Genomic DNA, 25858 nt, shown 5'->3' on the forward strand with positions numbered 1-25858 from the left:
CTCTGTATAGGAAGAAGGGTGAGACGAGAAGCAAGGGGATGCTTCCTCTCTTTCTGTGTGATTCTATGTGGAAACTCACCCATATAGTCGAAAAGCTGAATAAATAACGAGCACTGTCCTTTTGCAGCAGGTTTCTGCGCATGGCCGATCTTCTTCCAATGTCAACGGAGGGCCTGAGATTGATCGTTGCGTGAGTCCTGAAGGTAGCTCTCAATGTGTGTGGAAGCCACCCATGTGAGCTTGGTGGACCCCCACGCCCACTTGTGCTGTATGGTGGTCTCTCTAAAGAGCAATGAGATCATGACCCCAGTTAACCTCCTCAGCCTTAGTTGTCAGGGGTCACATCAGTGTTAATTAAGTAATCCCAATTTCAGATTTTAGTTCTGGGTTTCCATTATTTTTCCTTAGTGGCAATCTGCTGGGAAAGACGGAGGGCAGGAGAAGAAGGGGACGACAGAGGATGAGATGGCTGGATGGCATCACCGACTCAATGGACATGAGTTTGGGTGAACTCTGGGAGTTGGTGATGGACAGGGAGGCCTGGCATGCTGCGGTTCATGAGGTCGCAAAGAGTGGGACACGACTGAGTGACTGAACTGAACTGAATCTGCCTACAGTTCCTAAATGTAGATTTTCATTTTTCTTAGATAATTTAAGTAGGCTTCTTTCTTTGATGTCTGCTGTGTACAGTCCACTTGGGGATGCATTGTGAAAAGTGGTCAGTCTTAACCACTTCCTCCTCCTGCCCCTCCCCCGACCTTCTTTTTGAGATAACTTGGAGCCAGAAATTGGCATTAACTTAACTTAGCTTAATTCATGACTGGCCAGAATTTTCTTTACTAGAAAATCTTGAGGAAAAACATGTCTAAGATTAAATCCCCACCATCACCCCCTTCCCCTTTCCCCAGGATTGACAAAAAATTTACAATTTAGTTAGACTTCCCTATTACCCAAGGTTAACCACTTATTTTCAGCTGATATTTCAGGAATTTGTTCAGTCACTCAGTCGTGTCCGACTCTTTGCAACCTCATGGACTGCAGTACGCCAGGCTTCCCTGTCCATCATGAACTCCCAGAGTTTGCTCAAACTCTTGTCTGTTGAGTGGGTCATGCCATCCAACCGTCTCATCCTCTGTCGTCCCCTTCTCCTCCTGCCTTTAGTCATTCCCAGCATCAGGGTCTTTTCTGATGAGTCAGATCTTTCCATCAGGTGACCAAAGTATTGGAGTTTCAGCTTCAGCATCAGTCCTTCCAGTGAATATTCAGGACTGATTTCCTTTAGGATGGACTGGTTGGATCTCCTTGCAGTCCAAGGGACTCTCAAGAGTCTTCTTGATTTTGTTGGTTTCTGATTCCAGCCAACAAGGCTAAAAGGAAATTGGTGATTCAGGCGTTTTATTAAGAAAATATGCTCAGAGGATTTTCTTTGGTTTTACTATAGATATAGAAGTGCATTTAGATTTGTTATTTTACAAATATGTAAACATCAAGGTGAAATGTGATGTGTTCATTAGCGTATGCGTTTATCCTTTTTTTGCAGGTGTGGATGGACACAGGTGCTCTGAGTCGTCGACTCTTCTCGAGAAATACAAAATCGGGAAAGTTATTGGAGATGGCAATTTTGCAGTCGTCAAAGAGTGCATGGACAGGTGAGAGAAGATACTCGCTTGGTCACTGACGCATACATTTCTGCTTTGGAACTTATTCTCACCTGAATGAAGAGAAGGCCTTCTCAAAGACTCCACCCTAGGGACAAGCGGTTTGCATGCCCACAGGCAGCTTGACTGTAGCCCTCCAGGCTCCTCTGTCCCTGGGATCTCCAGGCAAGAATACCAGAGTGGGTTCATGCCCTTCTCTAGGGGATCTTCCTGACCCAGTAATCAAACCCGCATCTCCCTCATTGCAGGCATTCTTTACTGTCTGAGCCACCAGAGAAGCCCTTCCCATAACATAAACCAAATATTGCTCGGATTTCTAATGAGCCTTTAGAAGGCATATTTTAGATGCCTGTTGCTTGGGCAACGGTCTGTGTACCAGAGCTAAGTAAAGGAGCTCAGGAGACAAGGAGCTGCTTTCTGCACCATATAATGAGCAGTAAACCTCCACCAAAGATGCAGCAAAACAGAAAAACTGTAGTTACCAGAACTTCCTGGAAAACTCACCTCCCGCCCACCCCCACAACAAAAATTACCACTTAGAACAGCTAGGACAACAGCCTGTAAGTACAAAGACTCTACTCTGAATTTTTTTCCAGTTTTAATATTGTTTACCATTTGAGAAATCAAGACCTTAAAATAAGGATGGAAAAGCAGAAATATTATTTGAATATGTGCAAAAGTTGGCTGCTTCTGATCTTGAGTAAAGTCGGAATCCATGTATCCTGAACTACTGGTAATATGAAATTAAATATTAAGTGAGGGGGTTAAATGGATTAATACAACTGTAGCATTGAGAACAAAGCCTGCCACAGGTAAGTGCTGTAGGAGATGTAATTTTTTTTAATGAATCGTATTCTTTCCCATTTCTGTCTGGCTCATGGATGAGACCTGATTCGTCTCTCCAAGTAGAAAGCAGGTTTATACTCTATACGCATATATGCAAACACGACTGGGTGGCTAACACAGTATATATACATGCAGACATGCATGCTAAGTTGCTTCAGTCGTGTGCAGCTCTTTGCAGCCCTGTGGACTGTAGCTCCTCTGTCCCTGGATTCTCCAAGCAGGAATACTGGAGCGGGTTGCCACGCAGGGATTGAACCCACATCTCTTACGTCTCCTGCATTGGAAGATGGGTTCTTTACCACTATCTGTACCATATACTAATTTAGATAAGAGTCATTCTTCCAAGGCAGGGCATCAGTGTGTACTGTGGCCACCTAGCAAATGTAGCTTGTGATTGCGAGAACTAATGCATTCCAAGAACACCACAGTGTTCTTTCTTGAACTGTTCTTCTGAATTCTGAAAGATGTATTTTGGGCATGTTCGGCTTAAATGATGTGATTAAAGGTTAAATAACATCATCCAGATTCTTGTGTCCAAGGAAACGATGTCTCTAGTACCAGACTGGGGTGTTTAGAGGTGGGGCTGAAACGGCAGCAGATCTTCACGGGAGTTTTGACTGAGAATGGATAGTGCAAGTCTAGGGACTTTTCAGTTTTGAATTGTGGCCTGATGGACTAATGGATTCTTGTAAAGACACTGATAAAAGAAAATTTTCTGTTACTTTGATTCATTTTTTTCTAAATTTTATTCTGTCTCCTAAGAGAACTATTTTTGAGATTTAAGTGTGGAAAAATATCTTTTGTCCAGCTTTGATGCAACAGAATTTAACTATTTTAAATATGTGAGTTACTGAATAATATTGTAATGGTTGATATTTATAAAAGGAAATTGACAGTGTGGCTTTGTGGGTTTTTAAAAAATCTTTTGGGGAGTATTTTTCTCCCAGACCCCACTCAGCATCCTCTCTGGGGTATAGAGGAGGAAGCCAGTCTTTCTTCCCAGAGTCTGCTGTAGAGGGAATCAGGAAGGATGGTGTCTTTGATGTATGTCTTTAAATGGCCTTCCTCTGTTTATTCATAGGTCAACCGGAAAGGAGTTTGCCCTGAAGATTATAGACAAAGCCAAATGTTGTGGAAAGGTACAGTATATATAAATATTTTGTAAAAAAAAAAAAACTGAAAACACTTAGGGCTGTTTACTGTGGTGAAGGAATTTAAGTGGTGATTTGATAAGCTCATAACAGGAATTAACTGCTGGTAGTATTGGGGGAAACCATATCAAGCTTTTTTTTTTCTTGCCATTTTTCTGAAACCTTAATCTTAAAACAGTAACTTGATTTGATCTTTATCCTAACCATCGAAAAATGTATGTTCTCTTCTCTGGGAGATGACTATTTCAGAACCTAGTAACACAAAAAAAAGTTGTGTCAAGAACAGTGAGGGGTCTGAGACTTGACCCTACTTTCAGACTAACACATTAGCCTTCTTTCTAGCTTTATAGATGTGGCAGAAGACACAGCACTCCTGAGTCACACACAAAAAAACACTTACTTGTGGCATAGCAGGTAGCGTGAGCTCCGTGCTGGCGTTGGTTCCTCTTAACTCCCAAGGCCCAGAGTGGGTTTGTGTCACAGTGGAGGATCCCTAAGCTTAGGAACCCCCCAGTCTTAGGGGAGCCACTAGTATCCTCGCCAAGCTCTGCTTTAGAGGAGGATGTTATTACCGTGGTCAGGAAACAGATCCGCCCTCCCGGCCAGGGCAGTCACCATCTTTGTGTTCCAAGCATGTTGGCGGTACAGACATCTTTCCAAGGATGTAGTAACAGGAGCTGAATCAGGATGTGCACACACGCCATGGATTGTCTCTCCAAGTGGATGAGCTTTGTTCTCCGTCCCACTCTCAAGATCCAGCTGGGGGAAAAAAAATCAAATGAGGGCATGCTGCTAGGTTACTGGTATTTTAACTATGTTTGAAAAGATAAATATTCTCTAATAATGACGACAAAGACCATTTTAGATTTCTTTCTGGTAGCTAACTAGCAGGTGAGAGAGCAGGCTCTGGTACTCACGGTCCCACTCTGAGCTCCTGGCACTGGAAATGTGGCTAGTCTGAACTGAAATGTCTGCTAAGTGTGAACACACAACAGATTGTGAAGACTTAATCCTCAAAGAAGAATGTAAAATGCTTAATATCTTTTGTATTTGAATACATGTTGAAATGGTAATATCTTGAATATCTGGGGTTAAATAAGTCATAAATTTTACCTGCTTTTTATATTTTTTAGCATGGCTACCTAGAAAATTTAGATTTACATGTGTGGGTCACGTTGCTGTTGAACAGCACTACTCTAGACAGATTGTATTAAGTTTAATCCTGTGTCTTCTTGCTGTGTGACCTTGGAAAAATTAGTTAGCCCCTCTGTGCCTCTGTTTCTTCCTAATAACTAATAAAATGCAGTTATTAATAATATTTAAGATAGAAGTTATTGTGAATTAATTAAGGCATGTAAGATATGCAGAAAAGTACCAGTATATAGTACAAGTTTAACACATGTTAGCTGATAATATTATTAATAGGCCAGAGGGATTCAGAACTTATTACTAGGAGGACTTGATGTGACTGTAGTGGTCTTGTATTTATGGAACTTGTAAAACTATTCTTCATCAGACATTTACAAAATTGTGGATTTTTAACAGAAAACCTAAAATAAGTATGGTAAAATTTCTCAGGGCCCCAGAATGTAAATCCAATAGGCAAATTTGTCATACACTTTTTTTTTCTTTTACTACATTGTGGCAGCTAATGAAGCAGAGTCTGTGCAAAATGCTCCCCTTTCTTTGAATAAGGTGTTTCTAAATTTAATTTTCTTTAAGTAATTCTGTATGTTTTTACCTATCGTGCTGACAATCTGATTACATTTTCAACTGCTGAGACTTTCTCCTTATGGGAGTGGGTGTTACTCTTTGTATCTGATATTGTGTGACTTAAGCAGAATGTGTTGTAATTTGGGGAGCCAGGTTCTAAACAATTGCATTAAAGTATTTCTTCATAAAAAGTTTAAAAATAATTAAGATGGAAAGAATACTGTTTACCTGATTAAAATTTAAGCAGCAGTCTCAGTAGTAGTAAAAAAGATCCTCATGCAAAAAAATACAGTCTGATACACCAAGTGTTAAGACAAATGAATAGGTCACTTCAAGCATTTGGGTGAAGGAAAAAAAAAATTGAGGTATTGTTTTTCCTTGTTATTGAATGTCATTGTATTTTTATAATTGATGCTCATATAGTTAGTTTTCATCCTCTGTTTTGCTTACTTGAGCAATTATTTCCACATTGTAGAAAATTATAATTTCAAAATTTTTTAAAAAATGGATAGTTGATTACAATATTGTGTTGGTTTCAGGTGTACAGCAAAGTGACTCAGTTCTTTCTTTTCAGAAAATATCAGTATTTCATTATGGGTCATTATAGGATGTACAGTAAATCCTTGTTGCATGTCTGTTTTATGTATAGTAGTTTGTATCTGTTCCTCTCATACTTATTTTCAATAAGTAGATTTTTCCACTGAATTTTATGCTTCGGGAAAAATGGTATAGAGAATTTTTTTTTTAAACAAAATCTTAGGGCAGGTATTAAGACACTCTCCTGGGGCATTGTTCCTTACCTCTGCTTTGTGAGATGTTCACAGAAAAGTAATAATGCTGAAAACAATGTCTGCCATTTATCAAAATGTAATGTCTATCCAAAATGTATTATCTATCCATTTATCAAAATGTATTATCTATCAAGGCTTGGACATTTAGGAATTTCGCACATTATCTTTAATGACTTGTAAACCAGATGTATTGGTTTTACAGATAAAGACAGAAATACAGATTAGATAGCTTCCCAGAAGTCACACAGAGGCAGAGCAGTGACCGGGTCTTTGGGTTAGTCCATCATGCTCCTCCTCCAGGTTCAATTTCTGCCTTTGTTCCTGTAATAAGAACCTGGGGGGAAATTCTTAACCTCTGACTTTCTATTTGCTTTTTCTATAATGTGTATGAGTGTTATTAGATTAATTCACTGTTTATCCAACATCTGATGTTGTGTGAGATTCTGTGCTAGGAATAAGGTGATTTAATATACAAATTAATACCAATTCTGTAAAGAGTGTTTTGGGAGTTCAGGGAAGCAGATGAGAGAGAAGCAGATGCTCAGTGGTGATGCCTTAGAGCAAGAAGCACTGGAGCTGAACTTGAGCAGTGGGGTAGTGGCAGACTGCGGTCCATGGAGTCACAAAGAGTCAGACGTGACTGAATGACTGAGGGCGCACGCGCACGCGCACGCAGGGCTTGAATAGGCAGGAATGACAGAAGAGCCTTAGAGGCGGTCAGCACAGCCTGGGCAGGGGCCCAGGAGATGGAAAGCATGTTGGTTTCTTCCAAGTGGGATATTTTCGTAAGTTGAAGTATAGTTCATTTATAATGTTGTCTTTCTGGTTTACAGCAAAAAGATTCAATTATACACATATTTTTTTAAATTATAGGTTAATACAATGGTGAATATCTTTCCCTGTGCCATATAGTAGGACCTGGGTATAGTAGGGGTATGCTAGTTTGTATCTGTTAATACCAAACTCCTAATTTACCCCTTCCCCACCCCCTTTCCCTTTTGGTAACCATGGTCTGTTTCCTGCGTCTGTGAGTCTCTTTCTGTTTTGTAGATAACTTCATTTGTGTCATATTTTAGATTTACATACAAGTGATTTGGGGCTTCCCTGGTGGCTCAGTGGTAAAGATTCTGCCTACGTTGCAGGAGACCTGAGTTTGATCCCTGGGTCAGGAAGATCCCCTGGAGGAGGAAATGGCAACCCACTCCAGTATTTGATATTGTATGGTATAATATTTATCTTTGTCTGACTTACGTGCCTTAGTGTGATAATCTCTAGGTCCATCCATGTTGCCGCATATGGCATTATTTCATTCTTTTTATGGCTGAGTAATATTCCGTTGTATATGTGCACCACATTTCCTTCTGCTGAGGGACATTTAGGTTGCCTTCATGTCTTGACTGGAGAAGGCGATGGCACCCCACTCCAGTACTCTTGCCTGGAAAATCCCATGGACGGAGGAGCCTGGTGGGCTGCAGTCCATGGAGTTGCGAAGAGTCAGACATGACTGAGCGACTTCACTTTGACTCTTCACTTTCATGCATTGGAGAAGGAAATGGCAACCCACTCCAGTGTTCTTGCCTGGAGAATCCCAGGGACGGGGGAGCCTGGTGGGCTGCCATCTATGGGGTCGCACAGAGTCGAACACGACTGAAGCGACTTAGCAGCAGCAGCAGCAGCAGCATGTCTTGACTATTGTAAAAAGTGCTGCAGTGAACACTGGAGGCGTATATCTTTTTGAATTAGAGTTTTCTCTGGGCGTATGTCCAGGAGTGGGATGGCAGGGTAATATGGTAACTCTGCTTTTAGTTTTTTTAAGGAACACCCATACTGTTCTCCTTAGTGGTTGCACCAATTTTTATTCCCACCAACAGTGTCTGAAGGTTCCCTTTTCTCTATACCCTTCTCCAGAATCTATTATTTATAGACTTTTTAATGATGGCCATTCTGCCTGGTGTGAAGTGATATCTGATTATAGTTTTGATTTACATTTCTATGACAATTAGCAGTGTTGAGCATATTTTCTTGTACCTAACTGGCCATCTGTAAGTTTTCTTCAGAGAAATGTCTTTTGAGGTCTTCCCATTTTTTGATTTGCTTGTTTGTTATTTTGAATTGTATGAGTTGTTTATATATTTTGGAAATTAAGCCCTTGTTTGCAAATATTTTCTCCCAGTCTGTAAGTTGTCTTTTTATTTTGTTTATGGTTTCCTTTGCTGTATGAAAGCTTATAAGTTGAATTAGTTTATTTTTGCTTTTATTTCTGTTGCTTTGGGAGACTGACCTAATGTCAGAATGTTTTGCCTGTGTTCTCTCCTCAGAGTTTTACGGTGTCCCATTTTGTATTTAAGTCTTTGAGCCATTTTGAGTTTTTTGTGTGTGCATGGTGTGAGGGAGTGTTCTGACATCATTGATTTATATACCAAGTAGGAGATTTTTGCAAGATCTACCTTGGGGCCAGATTTATGGAGGCTTTTGAGAAGGCTATGATATTGATAAATTTAAGAATTCTTCTATGCCTAATATTCTAAATGATAATCATTCTAAATATTTACTGAATCCCCACAGTGTGTGAGGATTCAGAAAGCCTGGAGCTTTCTGTAGTGTGCTTAGAAGTGGCCCTTCCCTCCTTTTCTCCCCAGAGTTCTGCATTCATTATCTACATGTTATGGGTCAGGGCAGGACAGAAATCTAAATGTATGCTGTATTAGCGTCCTGAGGCTGTTGGAATAACTTCCCAACCAGCTTGATGACTTAGAGCATTTTTCTCAGTGTTTCAGGGGCTGAACTCTGAAATCCACTTTTGCTCTGCAGGCTGTGGGGGGAAATCTGTTCCTTGACTCTAAGTAGCTTCTGGGAGCTGACAGTATTCCTTGGCTTGGAGGAACACATCACTCCGAACTCTGCCTCCAGCTTCACATCTCCCTCTCGTCTTTGTGTTTATTTTGCTTCTTCTGACTGTGAACTTTCCCTCTGCCTCTGTCTCATAAAGACACTTGTAATGGGACCCAGAAAATCTACAGTTTTTTCTTTGTTGCAGTGGCTTTAATCATATCTCCAGAGACATTATTTTTCCTCAAGTACAGTAGTATTTACAAGTTCTAGGCATTAAGACCTGATAACTTTGTGTGGCTGTTATTCAACCAACCACACTCATGATGTATAACTATTGAACATCTCGTCTCTCACTGTATCATCCTCAGAGGTACTCACTCCATAATATAGATACCGGCTGTAAAACTTGTAACAGTGAGCAGTGTGTGATGTGTTTACTCAAGAATGAACCGTGCTGGTTGCTGGAGAGCAAGGTAAACAAAGACCTCCAAGACAGCAGGTGACCGGAGTGAGCGCAGGGCGCTATGAGGACAAATTCGAGGGTTTCCTAACCCAGCCGTGATTAAGCAAGGGAGGCTACCTGGAGGAGGTGAGGTCCCCCATGGTTCTGAAGAATAAATAGGAGCTCATCAAGAAGTGGGGAAAGGAAGTTCCAGACAAAATTGCCTTTGCAGATGCCTGGAGGCCTAGAAAAAAGATTGGCAAAAGGGATAAAGAAGGAATGGATGTGTTCTGAGGCTACTGAGAAGGCAGGCGTGGCAGGGATGGGTGACTGATGAGCTGGGCAGGAGGATGCGGGAGGGAGGGTCAGGGCAGAATGCCCTTTTGCTCTCGGCACCCGGGTTCATTCAGTGAGACAAAGGACACAGGCGGGAAAGACTGGACACAAGACGAATCGTTTGGTTTGGGAGCATTGTTTATTCCCCAAATCCATTTGTCTCTGGCCCTGTCTGTCTCTCTTTTAGATGTTAAAAACCACCCTGGCCAAGGATAAGGCTGTATCCTTTGCCAAGTTGGCAGTTTTCTTTGTCATTTATTCTCACACACAGAACCTTGGCATACTGCCAGGAAATGATTCATATGTAAATTATTTGGAGTTAGAATCATGAATCACTTAACATAAATAATGGTGGGTGGTTGAATAATGTAAGTTCAGTACAGTTAGAGACAAAAGTGATGTTCATCTTGTATTTAGAAATATTTTTCTGGAAAATGTAACCTAGAGAGCATCTTTATATATTAGAAACAATGATTACATATGGACTGTTTAAAAAGTAGGAAGATAGCATTTTTAAAGATTTTTGTGCACCATTCCATTTTGCTTCTGAGGATGGTTTACTTTAAAAAGTGGATTGGTCCTTCAAAGACATTTTTACAGACATAGTCAGAGGTTGGGAAACAAATAGCTCCCACATCCCAACAAAAACCTTCAGTATGTGCGAAGAATACTAGGCATTGTTGAGTAGCATACAGCAAGCCAAGATAATAAATAGTGGTGGAAAAAATGTTGTTGGAATATCCACTTAATATTTGAAACATAACACGGCCGGAGGCCCAGGGCTAAGTTGCACAGTGCGTCCCAGAAGAGGCTCTGCTGTGCCTTTGCGTGAAGAAGATGACTTTGGAGAGGTGCGGGCTCCCTGACTGCTGGGCTCTCTATTTTAGCTCCAGTCTGAGTGCATTCCTGGGGTACTGGTGATGTGAATTATTTTATATATGTCCCTGGAAATTAGCATCACATGCAGAGCCCCTGAATAGAGGTACATTTACAGACTCCCCCCCACCTCGGGCGACGGAGAGGCGGGAGGAGAGCTGACAAGATAGATCCATTTAGCTTCCAAATCAAACCCCTGTTTTACTACAGTGTCGACTTGGCGCCACACAGAGTGAAATAAACTCATTCGGTTGCCTTTACCTGTTCACAGAGGTACAACCACCTCTGCGGTTACTGTGATTAAGGACCCGGTTGGCACAGATGAGCCAAAGGCTTCTGAAGAAGTGTGTGAACATGGACCATTTTTTGAGTCTTTGTCCCCATGGCCACAAGGGCTCGGCTGCCCAGCCGCTTGCCTTGGGAGGGCCCAGGGCTCTGTGCCTGCCTGGTGACGCTGCCACTCTGTAAGTCAGCGCTGTGCGGCCGGAGCCGGATCGGCAGCCCTGCGGCCTCTCTGCCGTGGTCAGTTAGGATCTGAGACCTGCCACTCTTCCCTGGGTGCCGAGTACAGAGCCAGCTACGTCTTGCCAGCCCTACTCATTAGTAGGCATAGGTGCTCTGCTTGGTACGAAGCCTAGTGTGGTCCTGCCTGGAGCCTACCTCAGGGTGATGCTACCTCTAGTTCCAACCTTTCAAGGAATCAGTTTCAGCTTGACAGCTGTCATTTTCATTTTGAAAGATTCCAAAAGATGTCAGCTTCGATGTCAGGAATCTAGGTTTGCATCCCCCCACTCAAAGAACTGTTCTAAGAATAAGCGTGGAGATGTTACGCAAGCACCCTGTACAGTGACTGGGGAATGGTGGTTTCTTTCCCCTGTGTGTGTGCTAAGTCAGTCAGTCATGTCCAACTCTTTTCGACCCTATGGGCTGTGACCCGCCAAGGCTCCTCTGTCTACCAGATTTCCTAGGCAAGAGTACTGGAGTGGGTTGCCATGCCCTCCTCCAAGGGATCTTCCTGACCCAGGGATTGAACACACATCTCCTGGGGTTCCTGCATTGCAGGCAGATTCTTCACCACTAAGCCCCCAGGGAAGCCCTTTTCTTTCCCCGGCTGCTGCTGCTAAGTCGCTTCAGTCGTGTCTGGCTCTGTGCAACCCGGTAGACGGCAGCCCACCAGGCTCCCCCGTTCCTGGGATCCTCCAGGCTTCTGTTTAATGTTTGCACTGTCATTTGCCAACGTTTGGACAAACACGGTGCATTCAACACTCAAAAAACACCACTCACCATGAGGCTGCCACAGACTTTTGTCTGGATATTATTTATTGGCTTGTTATAATTTATGCTTCCATCTATTGTCCAGAAATATTTGAGATTGCTTTGAGTAAAAATACACATATACGTGGAGGCATGGAGATAAGCGAGGAAGCATAAATGGTACAGTGAACTAGAGATAAGATAACGATCTCACTACCGCAGAGGGACATTCAGTTTAGTTCCGAGATTCAAGAGGGCAGAGGAGGCAAAAAGGGTGGTGAGAGGGACGCGCACACATGATGGACATATATGCACGTGTGTGTATTTGGGTACTAAATGGTAGCTCTTATAAGGTAAGCTTATATAAAGAAAGCTGTTTGAAAACCTAAAGTGTATAATAGGGCAATTAGCAGTCTTACAGAACATTCCCTAAATCCTAAACAATTCATTATTACAGTTAACGAGGATCAACAAATGTGACATTATTGAGCAATTTCTAACGTCTCAAAATAGAGCAATCGTTGTTCATGATTCATGGGCTGGCATACTAAGAATAATTCCTTAATGCTGTGAGTAAACATTTTGCTACGGTGCTGATCCGAACCACATTGCCCACCAGAACTGACAATCAGGCGGTGTTTTCAGAGAAGTGATTAGGGTTGAAATGAGGATGGTGGTCCCCCTGGTACTATATGCTTCCTGACTTCTGAAATACAAGAGAGGGAACATCTATCTGGTGAGTGGTTTCATACCCAAATACAGAGGAGGAAAGTTTCTTTTTCACAAATTTCAACATAAAATTCAAATTCATGATAGTTTAAAAGCTAAAAATGTTTATAAGGATGGAAGTTGTATCCCATCAGGTCAGTTCAGTTCAGTCGCTCAGTCGTGTGAGACTCTTTGCGACCCCATGAATTGCAGCACGCCAGGCCTCCCTGTCCATCACCATCTCCCGGAGTTCACTCAAACTCACGTCCATTAAGTCAGTGATGCTATCCAGCCATCTCATCCTCGGTCGTCCCCTTTTCCTCCTGCCCCCAATCCCTCCCAGCATCAGAGTCTTTTCCAATGAGTCAACTCTTCACATGAGGTGGCCAAAGTACTGGAGCTTCAGCTTTAGCATCATTCCTTCCAAAGAAATCCCAGGGCTGATCTCCTTCAGAAAGGACTGGTTGGATCTTCTTGCAGTCCATGAGTATGCCAAGTTTCCTTACATGCTGTCTTCATTTCTGAGTGTATACTGAGAGGGAAAAGTGATTCCAGCTGCATTACGCAGCACAGTGTGGCAAGCCCAAGCTCTCATAGCATCAGGAGCTCTTCAAGTGTTGGGAATGAAGAAGAGGCAGGAGGGAGCGTGTCCTACAGTCCAGATAGCGCACCGAGCGCTGTGAGGGCCGTGTGAAGTCCTTCCGCTAGTTGCCGTGAGCTGCCACGCCGCTTGTCTTGTCCCCGGGGTGCGGTTTGTCTCCACTCCTGCAGGCTCAGACCCACAGCCCGTGTTGTCCTCCGGCACGCAGGAACGGAGCCTGTTCCGTCATGTCTGATCCACCCCTCTAAACCGTTTTCCCCAGGAACATCTGATTGAGAACGAAGTGTCGATCCTGCGCAGGGTGAAACATCCGAACATCATCATGCTGATTGAGGAGATGGAGACCGCCACCGAGCTCTTCCTGGTGATGGAACTGGTCAAGGTAAGAGGCGGAGAGATCCCAGGAGGGTCCGTGAGTGCTGGATCCTGAGGCTTAGCCGTTTTCTCAGAGACCCTCACTGGACATGCACGCTGCTGCCTTGAAACTTTCGTTATTTGTGAAATGGATCTTCATTCATTTGCGCGGCACTTGTGTCTTTTTTTTCATCGTCTCTTTCAGGCTGATGAGCTTTGTTTGTCCCCTTCATAGCCCTGCCACTGTTGATTTTTTTTAAATTTAGCTTGTTTTTATTTTGTACTGGAGTATACCCGATTAACAACGTTGCGATAGTTTCAGGTGGACGGCAAAGGGACTCAGCCGTACGTATACATGTATCCATTCTCCTCCAAACCCCCGTCCCGTCCAGGCTGCCACATGGTGTGGAGCAGAGTTCCCTGTGCTGGACAGTAGGTCCTTGTTGCTTCTGCAGTTTAAACATGGCAGTGTGTACATGTCCACCCCGAGCTCCCTAGGTATCCCTTCCTCCCACCCTTCCCACTTGGTGACCGTAAATTTGTTCTCTACGTCTGTGAGTCTTGTTTCTGCCACCGTCGATGTTTTGATGTGTTCTTTTACATGTTCTCTAGGGTGGAGATCTCTTTGATGCAATTACCTCTTCAACCAAGTACACGGAAAGGGATGGGAGCGCCATGGTGTACAACCTGGCCAGCGCCCTCAGGTACCTCCACGCCCTCAGCATCGTGCACCGGGACATCAAGCCTGAGAACCTCTTGGTACGTGGTCCCTTCCTTTCTGTTCCAACTCTGGCCTCGCTCCCTTTAAAGTGGCAGAAGTCACACACAGACAGTCTTGTGCAAACTGTGACATTCCATACCAGCCCTGCAGGTAAGGGGCCAAGAGAATTTAAATCTAGAAAATCAAGTCAGTGACCATAAAGTCTTGACGGATTTCTTGAACTGATCTGCACTTCCGCATTTACTGTTTACCAGACATCAGAAAGCATGTTTTCTTTCCTCTTTCTTGGAAAGTTCTTTGTGGCTGTGCTGGGTCTTTGCTGCTGTGCAGGCTTTGCTCTAGTTGCAGTGCGGGGATTTCTCACCGCACTGGCTTGTCTGGCTGCGGAGTGTGGCCTCGAGGCCAGGCAGCCTCAGTAGTTGCAGAACATGGGCTCAGTAGGAGGCACAGTAGTGGTGGCACAGCGGCTTAGCTGCTCCGCGGCACGTGGGCTCTTCGGAGACCAGGGATCGAACCTGTGTCTCCTCCGTTGGCCCTGTGAGCCACAAGGGAAGCCCAAAAAAACCCATTTTCATTTATGTTTTAATGGATGGTACTAACTGGAGAAAGACAAATAGGAAATTACTTTATGAGGCAAAAAATTCTGCTGGATAAATTGGTGACAGAATTAGAGGATCACAGACAGAAGTGGAAGGGTTCGCTCGTGTGCAGGGCAGAACTTTGGAAACCTAACATAGTCTGTTCGGCTCAGCTTTGCGGGGATGGAAATTGAGCCCCAGGGATGCTGACTCTTCTTGTTGGGAAGTCTGCTTTGTCCTGCTGCTCTACAGAGGAGCGGCTACTCTGTTACGGTGCTCGGCGTCACAGTCTGGTACAGTCCACCCTTCCAGCCTCTTGTCTTGGTCCTCCCTTCCCTACCCATCTGGCCAGCATGACACTCACCTTAAACCCAGATGTCGCTCACTGCATGGTGGCCTTAATCACTAAATGTAGCCTGCTGACTGGGGACAGTGCTTATGTCTACGCTGTAGAGAAATTGAAGAGAAGGCAATTTGGGAGTTCTCCCTACACAGATCCACCAGTACACACAAGATACGAGGCATCTCTGTTCCCACCTTTCAGGGCTGAGCATCACCGTCATCATCCTTACTTTTTGGCAGGCGAGATTATCTGCGTCTCCTGTATCACGTTCATCCAAACACAGGTTTCCCCAGGCCCCAGCGTTGGTGAAGATGAGCCTTGTATCAGCAGTGTTAAACCTCACTGTTGATGTCCACACTGGTCCTCATAAACTGATCCAGTGTGCTCAGCTGGTGAGGAATCCGCCTGTCAGTGCAAGAGACCTGGGTTCGATCCCTGGATCAAGAAGGCCCCTGGAGAAGGAAGCGGCCACCCGCTCCAGTATTCTTGCCTGGAACATTCCATGGACAGAAGAGTCTGGTGGCTACATTCCTTGGCGTGGCCAGAGTTGGACACAACTTGGCAACTAAAACGCCACCATACTGGTCTTGTTTGCAGCATCCTGTCCGCCAGCAGACAGGTCCATCTCAGAAGATACTGAGCAAGGCGTGTCTTCTTGACATCACCCCAGCCTCCTTGAGCAGAGGCAGTCAGTCCTGGCCCCCTCTGGTTTCTGCTGCACTACCATGGTTCTGTGATTTTACCATTTATTTATCTGTCATTTTCTCTAGGTCAGCTCAGTTCAGTTGCTCGGTCGTGTCCAGTTCTTTGCGACCCCATGGACTGTAGCACGCCAGGCTTCCTTGTCCATCGCCAACTCCCGGAGTTTACTCAAACTCATGTCCATTGAGTTGGTGATACCATCCAGCCATCTCATCCTCTGTTGTCCCCTTCTCCTCCTGCCTTGAATCTTCCCCAGCATCAGGGTCTTTTCCAATGAGTCAGTTCTTTGCATCAGGTGGCCAAAGTATTGGAGCTTCAGTTTCAGCATCAGTCCTTTCAGTGAATATTCAGGACTGATTTCTTTTAGGATGGACTGGTTGGATCTCCTTGCAGTCCAAGGGACTCTCAAGAGCCTTCTCAAACACCACAATTCAAAAGCATCAATTCTTCGGCATTCAGCTTCCTTTATAGTCCAACTCTCACATCCGTACATGACCACTGGAGAAACCATAGCTTTGACTAGATGGACCTTTGTTGGCAAAGTAATGTCTCTGCTTTTAATATGCAGAGAGTCTAGGTTGGTCATAACTTTCCTTCCAAGGAATAAGCGTCTTTTAATTTCATGGCTGCAGTCACCATCTGCAGTGATTTTGGAGCCCCCCAAAATAAAGTCTGTCATTGTTTCCACTGTTTCCCCATCTGTTTGCCATGAAGTGATGGTACCAGATGCCATGATCTTAGTTTTCTGAATGTTGAGTTTTAAGCCAACTTTTTCACTCTCCGCTTTCACTTTCATCAAGAAGCTCTTTAGTTCTTCTTTGCTTTCTGCCATAAGGATGATGTCATCTGCATATATGCAATCTTGATTCCAGCTTGTGTTTCATCCAGCCAAGCATTTCTCATGATGTACTCTGTATATAAGTTAAATAAGCAAGGTGACAATATACAACCTTGACATACTCCTTTCCTGATTTGGAACCAGTCTGTTGTTCCATGTCCAGTTCTAACTGTTGCTTCCGGACCTGCATACAGATTGCTCAAGAGGCAGATCAGGTGGTTTGGTATTCCTGTCTCTTTAAGAATTTTCCACGGTTTGTTGTGATCCACACAGTCAAAGGCTTTGGTGTAGTCAATAAAGCAGAAGTAGATGTTTTTCTGAAACTCTCTTGCTTTGTCAGCAATCCAGAGGATGTTGGCAATTTGATCTCTGGTTCCTCTGCCTTTTCTAAAACCAGCTTGAACATCTGGAAGTTCACCATTCATATAATGTTGAAGCCTGGCTTGGAGATTTGAGCATTACTTTGCTAGTGTGTGAGATGAATGCAATTGTGCGGTAGTTTGAGCATTCTTTGGCATTGCCTTTCTTTGGGATTGGAATGAAACTGACCTTTTCAAACAGTCCTGTGGCTACTGCTGAGTTTTCCAAATTTGCTGACATAATGAGTGCAGCACTTTCCCAGCATCATCTTTTAGAATTTGAAATAGCTCACCTGGACTTCCATCACCTCCACTAGCTTTGTTCGTAGTGATGTTTCCTAAGGCCCACTTGACTTCACATTCCAGGATGTCTGGCTTTAGATGAGTGATCACACCATCGTGATTATCTGGATCATGAAGATCTTTTTTGTACCGTTCTCCTCTGTATTCTTGCCACCTCTTCTTAATATCTTCTGCTTCTGTTAGGTCCATACCATTTCTGTCCTTTATCGAGCCCATCTTTGCATGAAATGTTCCCTTGGCATCTCTAATATTCTTGAAGACACCTCTCGTCTCTCCCGTTCTCTAGGTAGTGGGCGCCCATAGAGCAGGTGTGTGTTCAGCCACCTTATCTCCAGGTGCTGAACGAGCGCACAGTGGGTGAGAAGTCCATGGCTGGTGACTGGCCATGATGGTCACTCAGCTCACCTGAAGCGGACACTCACAGCCAGGTCTTACACCCTGTGTCCTGTGTGCGGCACACCAGCACTTACTGAGCAGAGTGTGCTTTGATGGGTGGGCCGTGGCGCCATTCTTGGGCCCTCCTGATCCACCGTTCTGTTCCCCTTTCGATAGTGCCGTTTGATTATTGTTCAGCGCCCACTTAAAAGCGTGTGACATTTGTTTTCTTACCGTCTTCTGCCTTGAGCGAATGTGTTTTCTTTCTGTTAGGAAAGTAAATACCCCTGGTATGTAAAGCACGACGTGTCATGGGGCTTGGCGTTCTGACCTCTGAGGAGGAGTGGGGACAGTGGCGAAGCGGGCCTCGGGCCCGTGAGGACCCGCTGTGCTGCTGCACCGGAGGCTGTGGGGCGTGGCAGCGTCCCCCCAACCCCTCCACCGCCGGCCGAGTTTGGCCGTGGGATTCCCTAGCAGAGGTGACAGGGCTCCCCGGTGTTCCCGAGGACACCCTGCCCTCCACGCCCTTCCGTAGACCCGAGGGTGTCCTGTCCTGCTCAGCGATCCCACCCCTCCCCACCAGCCCACGTCTCCCCCTCCGCACTCACATTCCTTACTGTGTGCGGAGGCTCAGGCCCGCATCCCTCAGCCTTTGCTCTCGTTATCCGTCGGGGAAGAGACCGCGGCAGGGACTGACGGCTCCAGCCTGCCATGTCTCTGATGGCGGCCGGGAGACCGGAGTCAGGGCCTCGTCTGCCTCCCCTGCCCCGGCTGGGTGTCCCCCCCGGCCCCAGCCCCGCTCTGCTGCCCAAAGGGGAGGAGGAGGAGGATGGTGAACCTGGATGAGGCCTGCATGAGGCTCCCGTGTGACATGCGAGGCCCCTGGGGGTGCGCTGCAGACACTCTTCACTGAGTGTCTCAGTAAGATACGTGTCTGCCACTGCCGACCCACGGGGACCCCCGGCAGACCTAGAGACAGTCGGCATGCGGGTGCCAGCCCGGGATGAGAGAGTGCCACCGCGGCGCTAGAAGCCGGTCCACGCCCCTCGCTGCTCCGAGAGAATCCCGTCTGTGAGCACCAGGGCATTCAGACGTCTCATTTGCATCCCCTCGTCTGGCAGCTGTGTCGTAATTTAAACCCTGCCAGCAGAGATGTATGGGTCCCCGTGTCAGGGAGCACAGGGGTGGCCGTTAATGCTGTGAGTTACAGCCGGTGGTGCCCGGTCAGAGTTAACTGTGAGAGACCAGTGATAAATTCTGCCTTTCCAGGGGTTCTGGGGACAGGGGAGAGGAAAGGGCTGGTTTCTCATATTTAAGGTCCTTCTAAATCACCATGCTGACATTTTATTTAGAGAACTTGCGGCATGCAGTTTGTATGTGGGATCAGTTTTGCATTCTGAGAGTAGCTTGCGACAGGGCCTCTCAGCTGGTGGCGGAGCATCTGCGCACAGCAGAGCCAGCGTTCCCACGGGGGTGCTGGGTTAGGTCCCACCCGGAGTCTGTACACCCTGTAGCCTTTCAGACGCAGGGGAGTGCAGTGGATGGGAGTGGACTTGTTTGCAATCCCACTTGGCCACCTGCTCGAAACTTGATTTTGCTGGGCCTCGGTTTTCTCATCTATAAAGTGGAATAACAGCTGCCTTCCTAGTTGCCCAGCAGGGTGACTACAGAAGTGCGATGAGACGGTGTTTGGGAGACTGTGGGAATCTTGCAGGCCTGCGAGGATGGGCACTGCTGAGGAGAACTGAACTCTGCCAGAATGAGGCCTTGGAGTCACCGTGCGTTTATCACCTCTGCCTTAAGATTGGTTTCCTAAAGCAAAGCCTGAGTGTGCCAGTGTCGGTCTCTTAGAGGAGTGTCATAAATGTGTGTGTGTGTGTGTGTACCTGCAGATTTATAGGTGTGTGTATATATTTTTTCCTGCTTTAAAGACAGTCTCCAGCCAAGACTTGAAATTTGCTTACATTCTTTTTCACATGTTTGCCTCTGTGTCTAGCACTGCGGAGTGATGAGTCAGGTAAAATGTTATCAGTTCAGGCTTGTCTGCCCTATTTGACACTGCCCTTTTGATGTTTAGCCAGAGTACCCCTTGCTCAGACATTATTCAGTGACTATAGACTCTTCATTCCCTTTCTGTTTATGTTCCTGCATCTGACTCTGAATTCCTTGTAGGGGACATGAAAAATGGGACTTCTGGGACCTCTGAGTATCCAACAACAGCTCTTAAATACCCTTAGGCATCCCTAAATTGAATGTCTAAAATAAACATGATTTTTTTTTAATGTACCTAATGAGTATATTGTAAAGTTGTAAAAACAAAATGACATTAACAAAACTTTTTTTTACTCTCATGATACATTTAGAATTATAATGTTCTTATCACTGCAATTGCTTAGGGAATTTCTAAAGTCTGGGTTGCAATAAATGCATCATAAATTTTAACTATAATTCAGGGTGTTCTCGTTAATGTTTACATTAAACGTAATGGATGGAAAGTCGTCCTAAGACTATGCATGACTAAGAACCTGGTTTCTGCTGCTTTAGGCTGAATCCTTAGTAGCTTTGAATATGCTTCTGCTGAGCTGTGGGCTGACGCAAAGTGATAAATATCTGTGAGGGCCCCCAAATCCTCCATCAGTCCTGTGAAACTGGAAAGTCATAAAGATGCTTGCTGAGCGTGGTCTTTAGTACATCAGCATGGAAGCAGTTATTAAAATACTGAGGTGAAAACTATTCCTCTTTAACTGTCGAGAAGCATCACAAGCGAGAAGGGTATTTCAGTGTCCCCCTTAAAAAATCCCCATTAAGACGGGGGTCATTGGCATTAGGAAGGCCTGAGGTTTTTGATATATTTTTTTTTATTGAGGAGTTTATAAATCACTCCCCATCATTAAGTATCAGACTAATGGACGGTGTCGTTAATGTGCTTATCTTGAAAAAACATCATTTGCTAAATTTTTCTCTTCTTTTAGTAAGTAGTGGCTTAGATGAAAATCTGGTTCAGTTCATAGTGGGATACAAGGAAACACAAACAAATATGTTTAAAATGTAAAAGTAGAGGAAAGATATGACAGAAGTTCCTGTTAGGTTTTTGCAGTTATTTCGAAATTCAGTGTTTTCAGAATGGACATCTAAGAGGCAAATAGCTTATTAAAACGCATACGATCAGCTCTCAGATTGTGTTCTCATATACACTTGGTTGCTTCGAAAACCATCCATTTAAAATAACTTCCAGACTTTTATCCCATAAGGAAAGTCTGCTTATATATAAAATTAATTTTTCTGAATTATGGAATGAGCATGTGTTCATTGTAAACATTCTGGAAACTTCTGAAAAGTATAAAGAAGAAAAGTACAGTAACCTGTAATGCTGCCATCTAGCGTAAACTTAACATTTTAGGGTATTACAGTATATATATATATTTTGAATATTCCTTTTTCTTTAATACACTGAACATTTCCCATAAGATTAATATTTACTTGAATTGTGCTTACTAGTGACTGTATAATATCACTGTTGGGATTTGCTATGATTTATTAAGTCATTAACCTGTTGGCCGCTAATGTTGCTTCTAGTTTTTAAAAACCAGAAGATGAATTCTGAGGTTGGCATTCTTGGATATAACCTTTGGATCCATCTCTGTTCCCTTACAGCAGGTTCTTAGAAGTAAATTTACAGATCACAGGTTATTAAGGATATTAAGAAATTTACATAGGACTGCCATACTTTCTAGAAAAGTTGCTTCGATGTCAGCAAACACATCACATCCTCACCAGCATTGTTAAACCTTTTCCAAGATGATGATCCACTTGATCTAATCAGCCATTCCTTCCAGGAAAGAAGGAACATTTACCCAGTCCTGATCTGACCTTCATCTCATTTCACCCTCTCACCAGCCCTGTGAGCCAGGGACCAGCTGTTATCCCATTTCACAGATGACGAAACATGCCCAGGGTGGGGGAGGGGCTTTCAGGGGTCAGGTCACCAGACAAATGGGTGGAGTGTTTCTTCCTGCAGGCTTGGGCTGTCTCATCCCAAAGATCATTTTCTTTCTAGATTTCCAAAGTTCTCCCCTAGGTAGTATCACTGTTTATACTCATCGTTGTCTAGAGAGCAAGTCCTAATTGTATCTTGTAACCTAAACATGTGAGTTGGAGAGCACCTAGTACTTTAGTGGACAACCTCTAATGAACACCATTTCTGAGGCTCTCAAGTGCCAACCCCACCCCCACCACGCACACAGCAGAGGTCAGCGTCCTGCCTTGAGGCTCGGGGGCCTCTCAAGCGAACCGGGTAAGCCGCCCACCTCCCCTCAGCATGCACGCATGTTCATTCTACTCCTAGGTACGGGACTTCTTGCAAATGTAGGAAATATTTTTTTCATATTTCACACAGTCAAAATCACACGCAACATCTCTAAAAAGAAAAATCAGAGCTTTAAAAAGCAAGAGAGGGACTTCCCTGATGGTCCAGTGGTTGAGACTCTGGGCTTCTAATGCAGGGGCTTGCAGGTTCGATCCCTGGTCAGGGAACTAAGATGCCACATGGCCAAAAAATCAAAACACAAAACTGAAAAGCAGCCGAGATAAACCATGGCCTTCATATCAGAAGGAGAGGTGTCTTACGATTTGTTGGTAAGTGTGTCTGTGTCATTCCTGCCCAATTCCAAAGGCTCCTCCTCTTGCAATCACTGAGGGAAAAACACTTCTGAGCATTTGCTGGTTTCTGTTCCAGGTGTGCGAATATCCTGATGGGACCAAGTCTCTGAAACTGGGAGACTTCGGGCTGGCCACCGTGGTGGAAGGCCCGCTGTACACCGTCTGCGGCACCCCAACTTACGTGGCCCCCGAAATCATTGCTGAAACCGGGTATGCCTCCTGGGGGGTTGGATTAGTGCTTGAACTCTGGGAACAGGCATATATGCCACGACTGCTGCTGTGGATTCACGTGCCTCCCTGGAACATGGGGGGCGGGAGAGGCTGATCCCTGCACCGTGACTTTGATACCAGGAGCTCCAGCTTGTGCTTGTACTTCCAAGAGCCCTGGGCCTGGACCTCTGTCCCAAGGCCAGTCTTGGAATCCAGATAATGGCAAGCTTGGGAGAAGAGCAGACACCTTGTCCAAAGGGTAGTTCATTCATCTGCATGAAACGAGGGGTCTGGTACTGAAAGGCCTTTTCCCCTAACAAGCCAAGGTACGTGCTGCAGTCCTGTGGCGGGTTCGTGGGAGTAGCGTCCTGTCTCTCCTCCCGCCCGCTCTGTTTCCCCAGCTATGGCCTGAAGGTGGACGTCTGGGCGGCTGGCGTGATCACGTACATACTGCTCTGTGGCTTCCCTCCCTTCCGAAGGTCAGTGGCTCTTCTAGTGACCATCTTTGAACTGTAAACTCTCTCCCTTTGATCAGGAAGCAGACATTCTACTCCTGGCAATCAGGACCGGAAACAGGTCAATAAAAATGTCAGTAAAAAAATTGTATAAACATGCTGCTCACTTTTTAATCTTAATTTACCACCTATTCATGTACATTCCGCGTCCGCACTTTTGAGGCGGCCCAGCCCTCTGCTCTGTGCCTGGTCCCCTGGGTTTCCCACGGCCACTCCTCCGTAAATCTCACCCCGCAGTCCAGTGTCTGTGATTTCCATTCCGTCTTTTTCAAGAGGAGTGAGGTTTAAAGATGCTCGCCAAGCAATCTGATCCTCCCAGGTAAGACTTTCTCTAGTTCTTAAGGGTTGTCTCTTCTACCTAATCTGACAGCTGTTTTTTAACAACTCATTTTGCAGAGCATGTGACCTGGTTCTTGTAGACACAGGGAACTGGTTCTTTTTCAATTAATTTTGTCCATTTATATACTACTTGGTTAAGGAGCATTGCAAATACTTTTGGCATTAACAGGCCTGGGAAGGGCAGATTGACCCTTCATGACCATACACTCACCTGCTGGGAGGACAGATGGCTGCACACGGGGTCCGGGTGTGTGGTGGGGACCCCCCCAAACGGTGTATGAACAGGGGCCATGTGGGGCTTCACCGTAGTGTCTCTCTTAACCAGTGCCGTCTCCCTCCGAAGCACACGAACACTTTGAAGCAGATGTTAATCTGATGATGCACGTCTGATGATTTTCCTCTGACTTTTCTTGAATGCTGTTTTCCTTTTAATCTTCTCTTATGGTCATTTTACAACTGTTTGTAGAGTGGCTATACAGTGGGCCAGGCATCGATCTAAGTTCTGGGAATTGAGTGGGAAACAAAACTTATTCTGTAAGGCCATAGTGTTTATAGAGTGTAGTCAGTCAGTAAGTGAAAAAATAGATCTATTTCTTCCCTCTCACCTCCCACATTTTATTATAAAAGCTTTTTATTATAGAAGCTTTATTATAAAAGCTTTTTACTATATGAAGCTTTTTATTATAGAAGCTTTATTATAAAAGCTTTTATTAAAGCTTTTTATTATAAAAGCTTTCCAACATACAGAAAAGTACAAAGATACAACATTTATCTTTTTAAAAAATAATCTATTTTTAGAATATATCGTTTAACACTGGGTCTTGGTTGTGGCATGTGGGGTCTAGTTCCCTGACCAGAGGTTAAACCTGGGCCCCCTGTATGAGGGGCATGGAGTCTTGGCCACTGGACTACCAGGGAAGCCCCTAATGATCAGTTTTTAGTTGAGATGAATAGTTGGTTTTGTTTTTTTTTTTTGTTTTGCTTACATTAAATACACGAGTAACACAGATGTCAGTCTCTACTTTTGAAAGGCTTATTGGTTTGAAAACACAGCATGAGAATATTGATCAAGCAGAATAACTGAGCATGAGGTCATGCCAAGTTGAGGGCAGGCTCAGCTGAGCACTGGACGTCACAAAAGGTTTAATGAGATACGACATTGGAGTGGGACCTCATCCTCGTGGCGTGGCTTGGGTTTCTTTCGGTGGAAGGCTCTTTCTGTCTGGCCATCCATCAACGTCTTGGTTTCCCACTGAGGTCATTGCCAAGGTGGGTTATTCAGACTGTAGGATATGACATCTGTTAGTTTTTACTGAAGGATAGATTTGTTCTAAAAGTAGGGGTATGAATCATTCTGGGGATCGACTGAGCCATTCTCTTGCCCTGGGCTGGCTTAGCGGGAGCCTGAGGTCAGTGTGGCTCACTCACATGCCTGGTAGCGGCTCGGTGTCAGCTGGGACCGCAGGTCTGACTTAGCCACGTGCCCGCCAGCATCAGAGAGCTAGCGTGGGCTTCACGTGGTGGTGGTGCCAGCTTCCTCAAAGCAGCAAGAGGGAGCAAGTTCCCTGCCCGAGTACCGTCCAGATCTCTGCTTGCTTCACATTTCTTGATTAATGCCCCATTGATCAAATGAAATCAAATAGCTAAGCCTGGGGTAAATGTAGGAGAAGGTTGTGTTCATAGAAGGAGGGAAGTAATTTGGGGCTATTTTTACAGTCACATGGTGCCCTGTGGTTTCAACTGGTTTCAGTGATGACTTGCTTTGGGAACCAGTCAAGTGCAGAGGATAGTGCGGTTTGATAGCAGGTGACCCAAGGGCCCGGGGCTTCCCTGGTGACTCGGTAAAGAACTTGCCTGCCAATGCAGGAGATGCGGGTTCTATCCCTGGGTCAGGATTAGCCACTGGGAAAGGAAATGGCAACCCACTCCAGTATTCTTGCCTGGAGAATCCCATGGACAGGAGCCTGCCGGGCTGCAGTCCATAGCATCGCAGAGTCAGACACACCTGAGCGACCAACCACCACCGCCAAATCCAAGGGCCGTTTCCCTCCTTGGTTAACCCAAGCTGAGAGCAGTTGGAAGAAAGGTATGGAGGAGCAGTTGTGGAGGACTGTGTGCTCACAACTCCCTCTAGTGTTTCCACTTGCTAGTGCAGCCTGGAAGTTTTTTTTCTTTGACTTCCTTGTTACTGTTTAACAAAAGAGAGACTTGAATTAACAATACGTATCTATTGTTACTTGTTACCTTGGTCTCTCTGTGGAATCTTCAGATCAGTCTGGCTAATCAAAAGCAGTAGAAGTACATTCTGAAAGCTGCTGCCTTAGAGGTTATATTCAGAAGCTGGTCCTATTAAC

The 25858-nt window shown here is 44.9% G+C and overlaps 1 protein-coding gene across 1 annotated transcript in view; it reads left to right on the forward strand.

The window, feature by feature from the left end:
* DCLK2 (doublecortin like kinase 2) overlaps positions 1-25858 on the forward strand; it is a 190598-nt gene that overhangs the window by 153164 nt on the left and 11576 nt on the right. Inside the window, exons 7-13 of the mRNA XM_018061207.1 lie at positions 128-203; positions 1541-1649; positions 3586-3643; positions 13471-13590; positions 14175-14321; positions 22517-22650; positions 23052-23129. Of these exons, the coding sequence (XP_017916696.1) occupies positions 128-203; positions 1541-1649; positions 3586-3643; positions 13471-13590; positions 14175-14321; positions 22517-22650; positions 23052-23129 (722 nt within the window). The remainder of the gene's footprint in view (positions 1-127; positions 204-1540; positions 1650-3585; positions 3644-13470; positions 13591-14174; positions 14322-22516; positions 22651-23051; positions 23130-25858) is intronic.

Source organism: Capra hircus, chromosome 17 (assembly GCF_001704415.2).
Source record: "Capra hircus breed San Clemente chromosome 17, ASM170441v1, whole genome shotgun sequence".
Lineage (NCBI taxonomy): Eukaryota > Metazoa > Chordata > Mammalia > Artiodactyla > Bovidae > Capra > Capra hircus.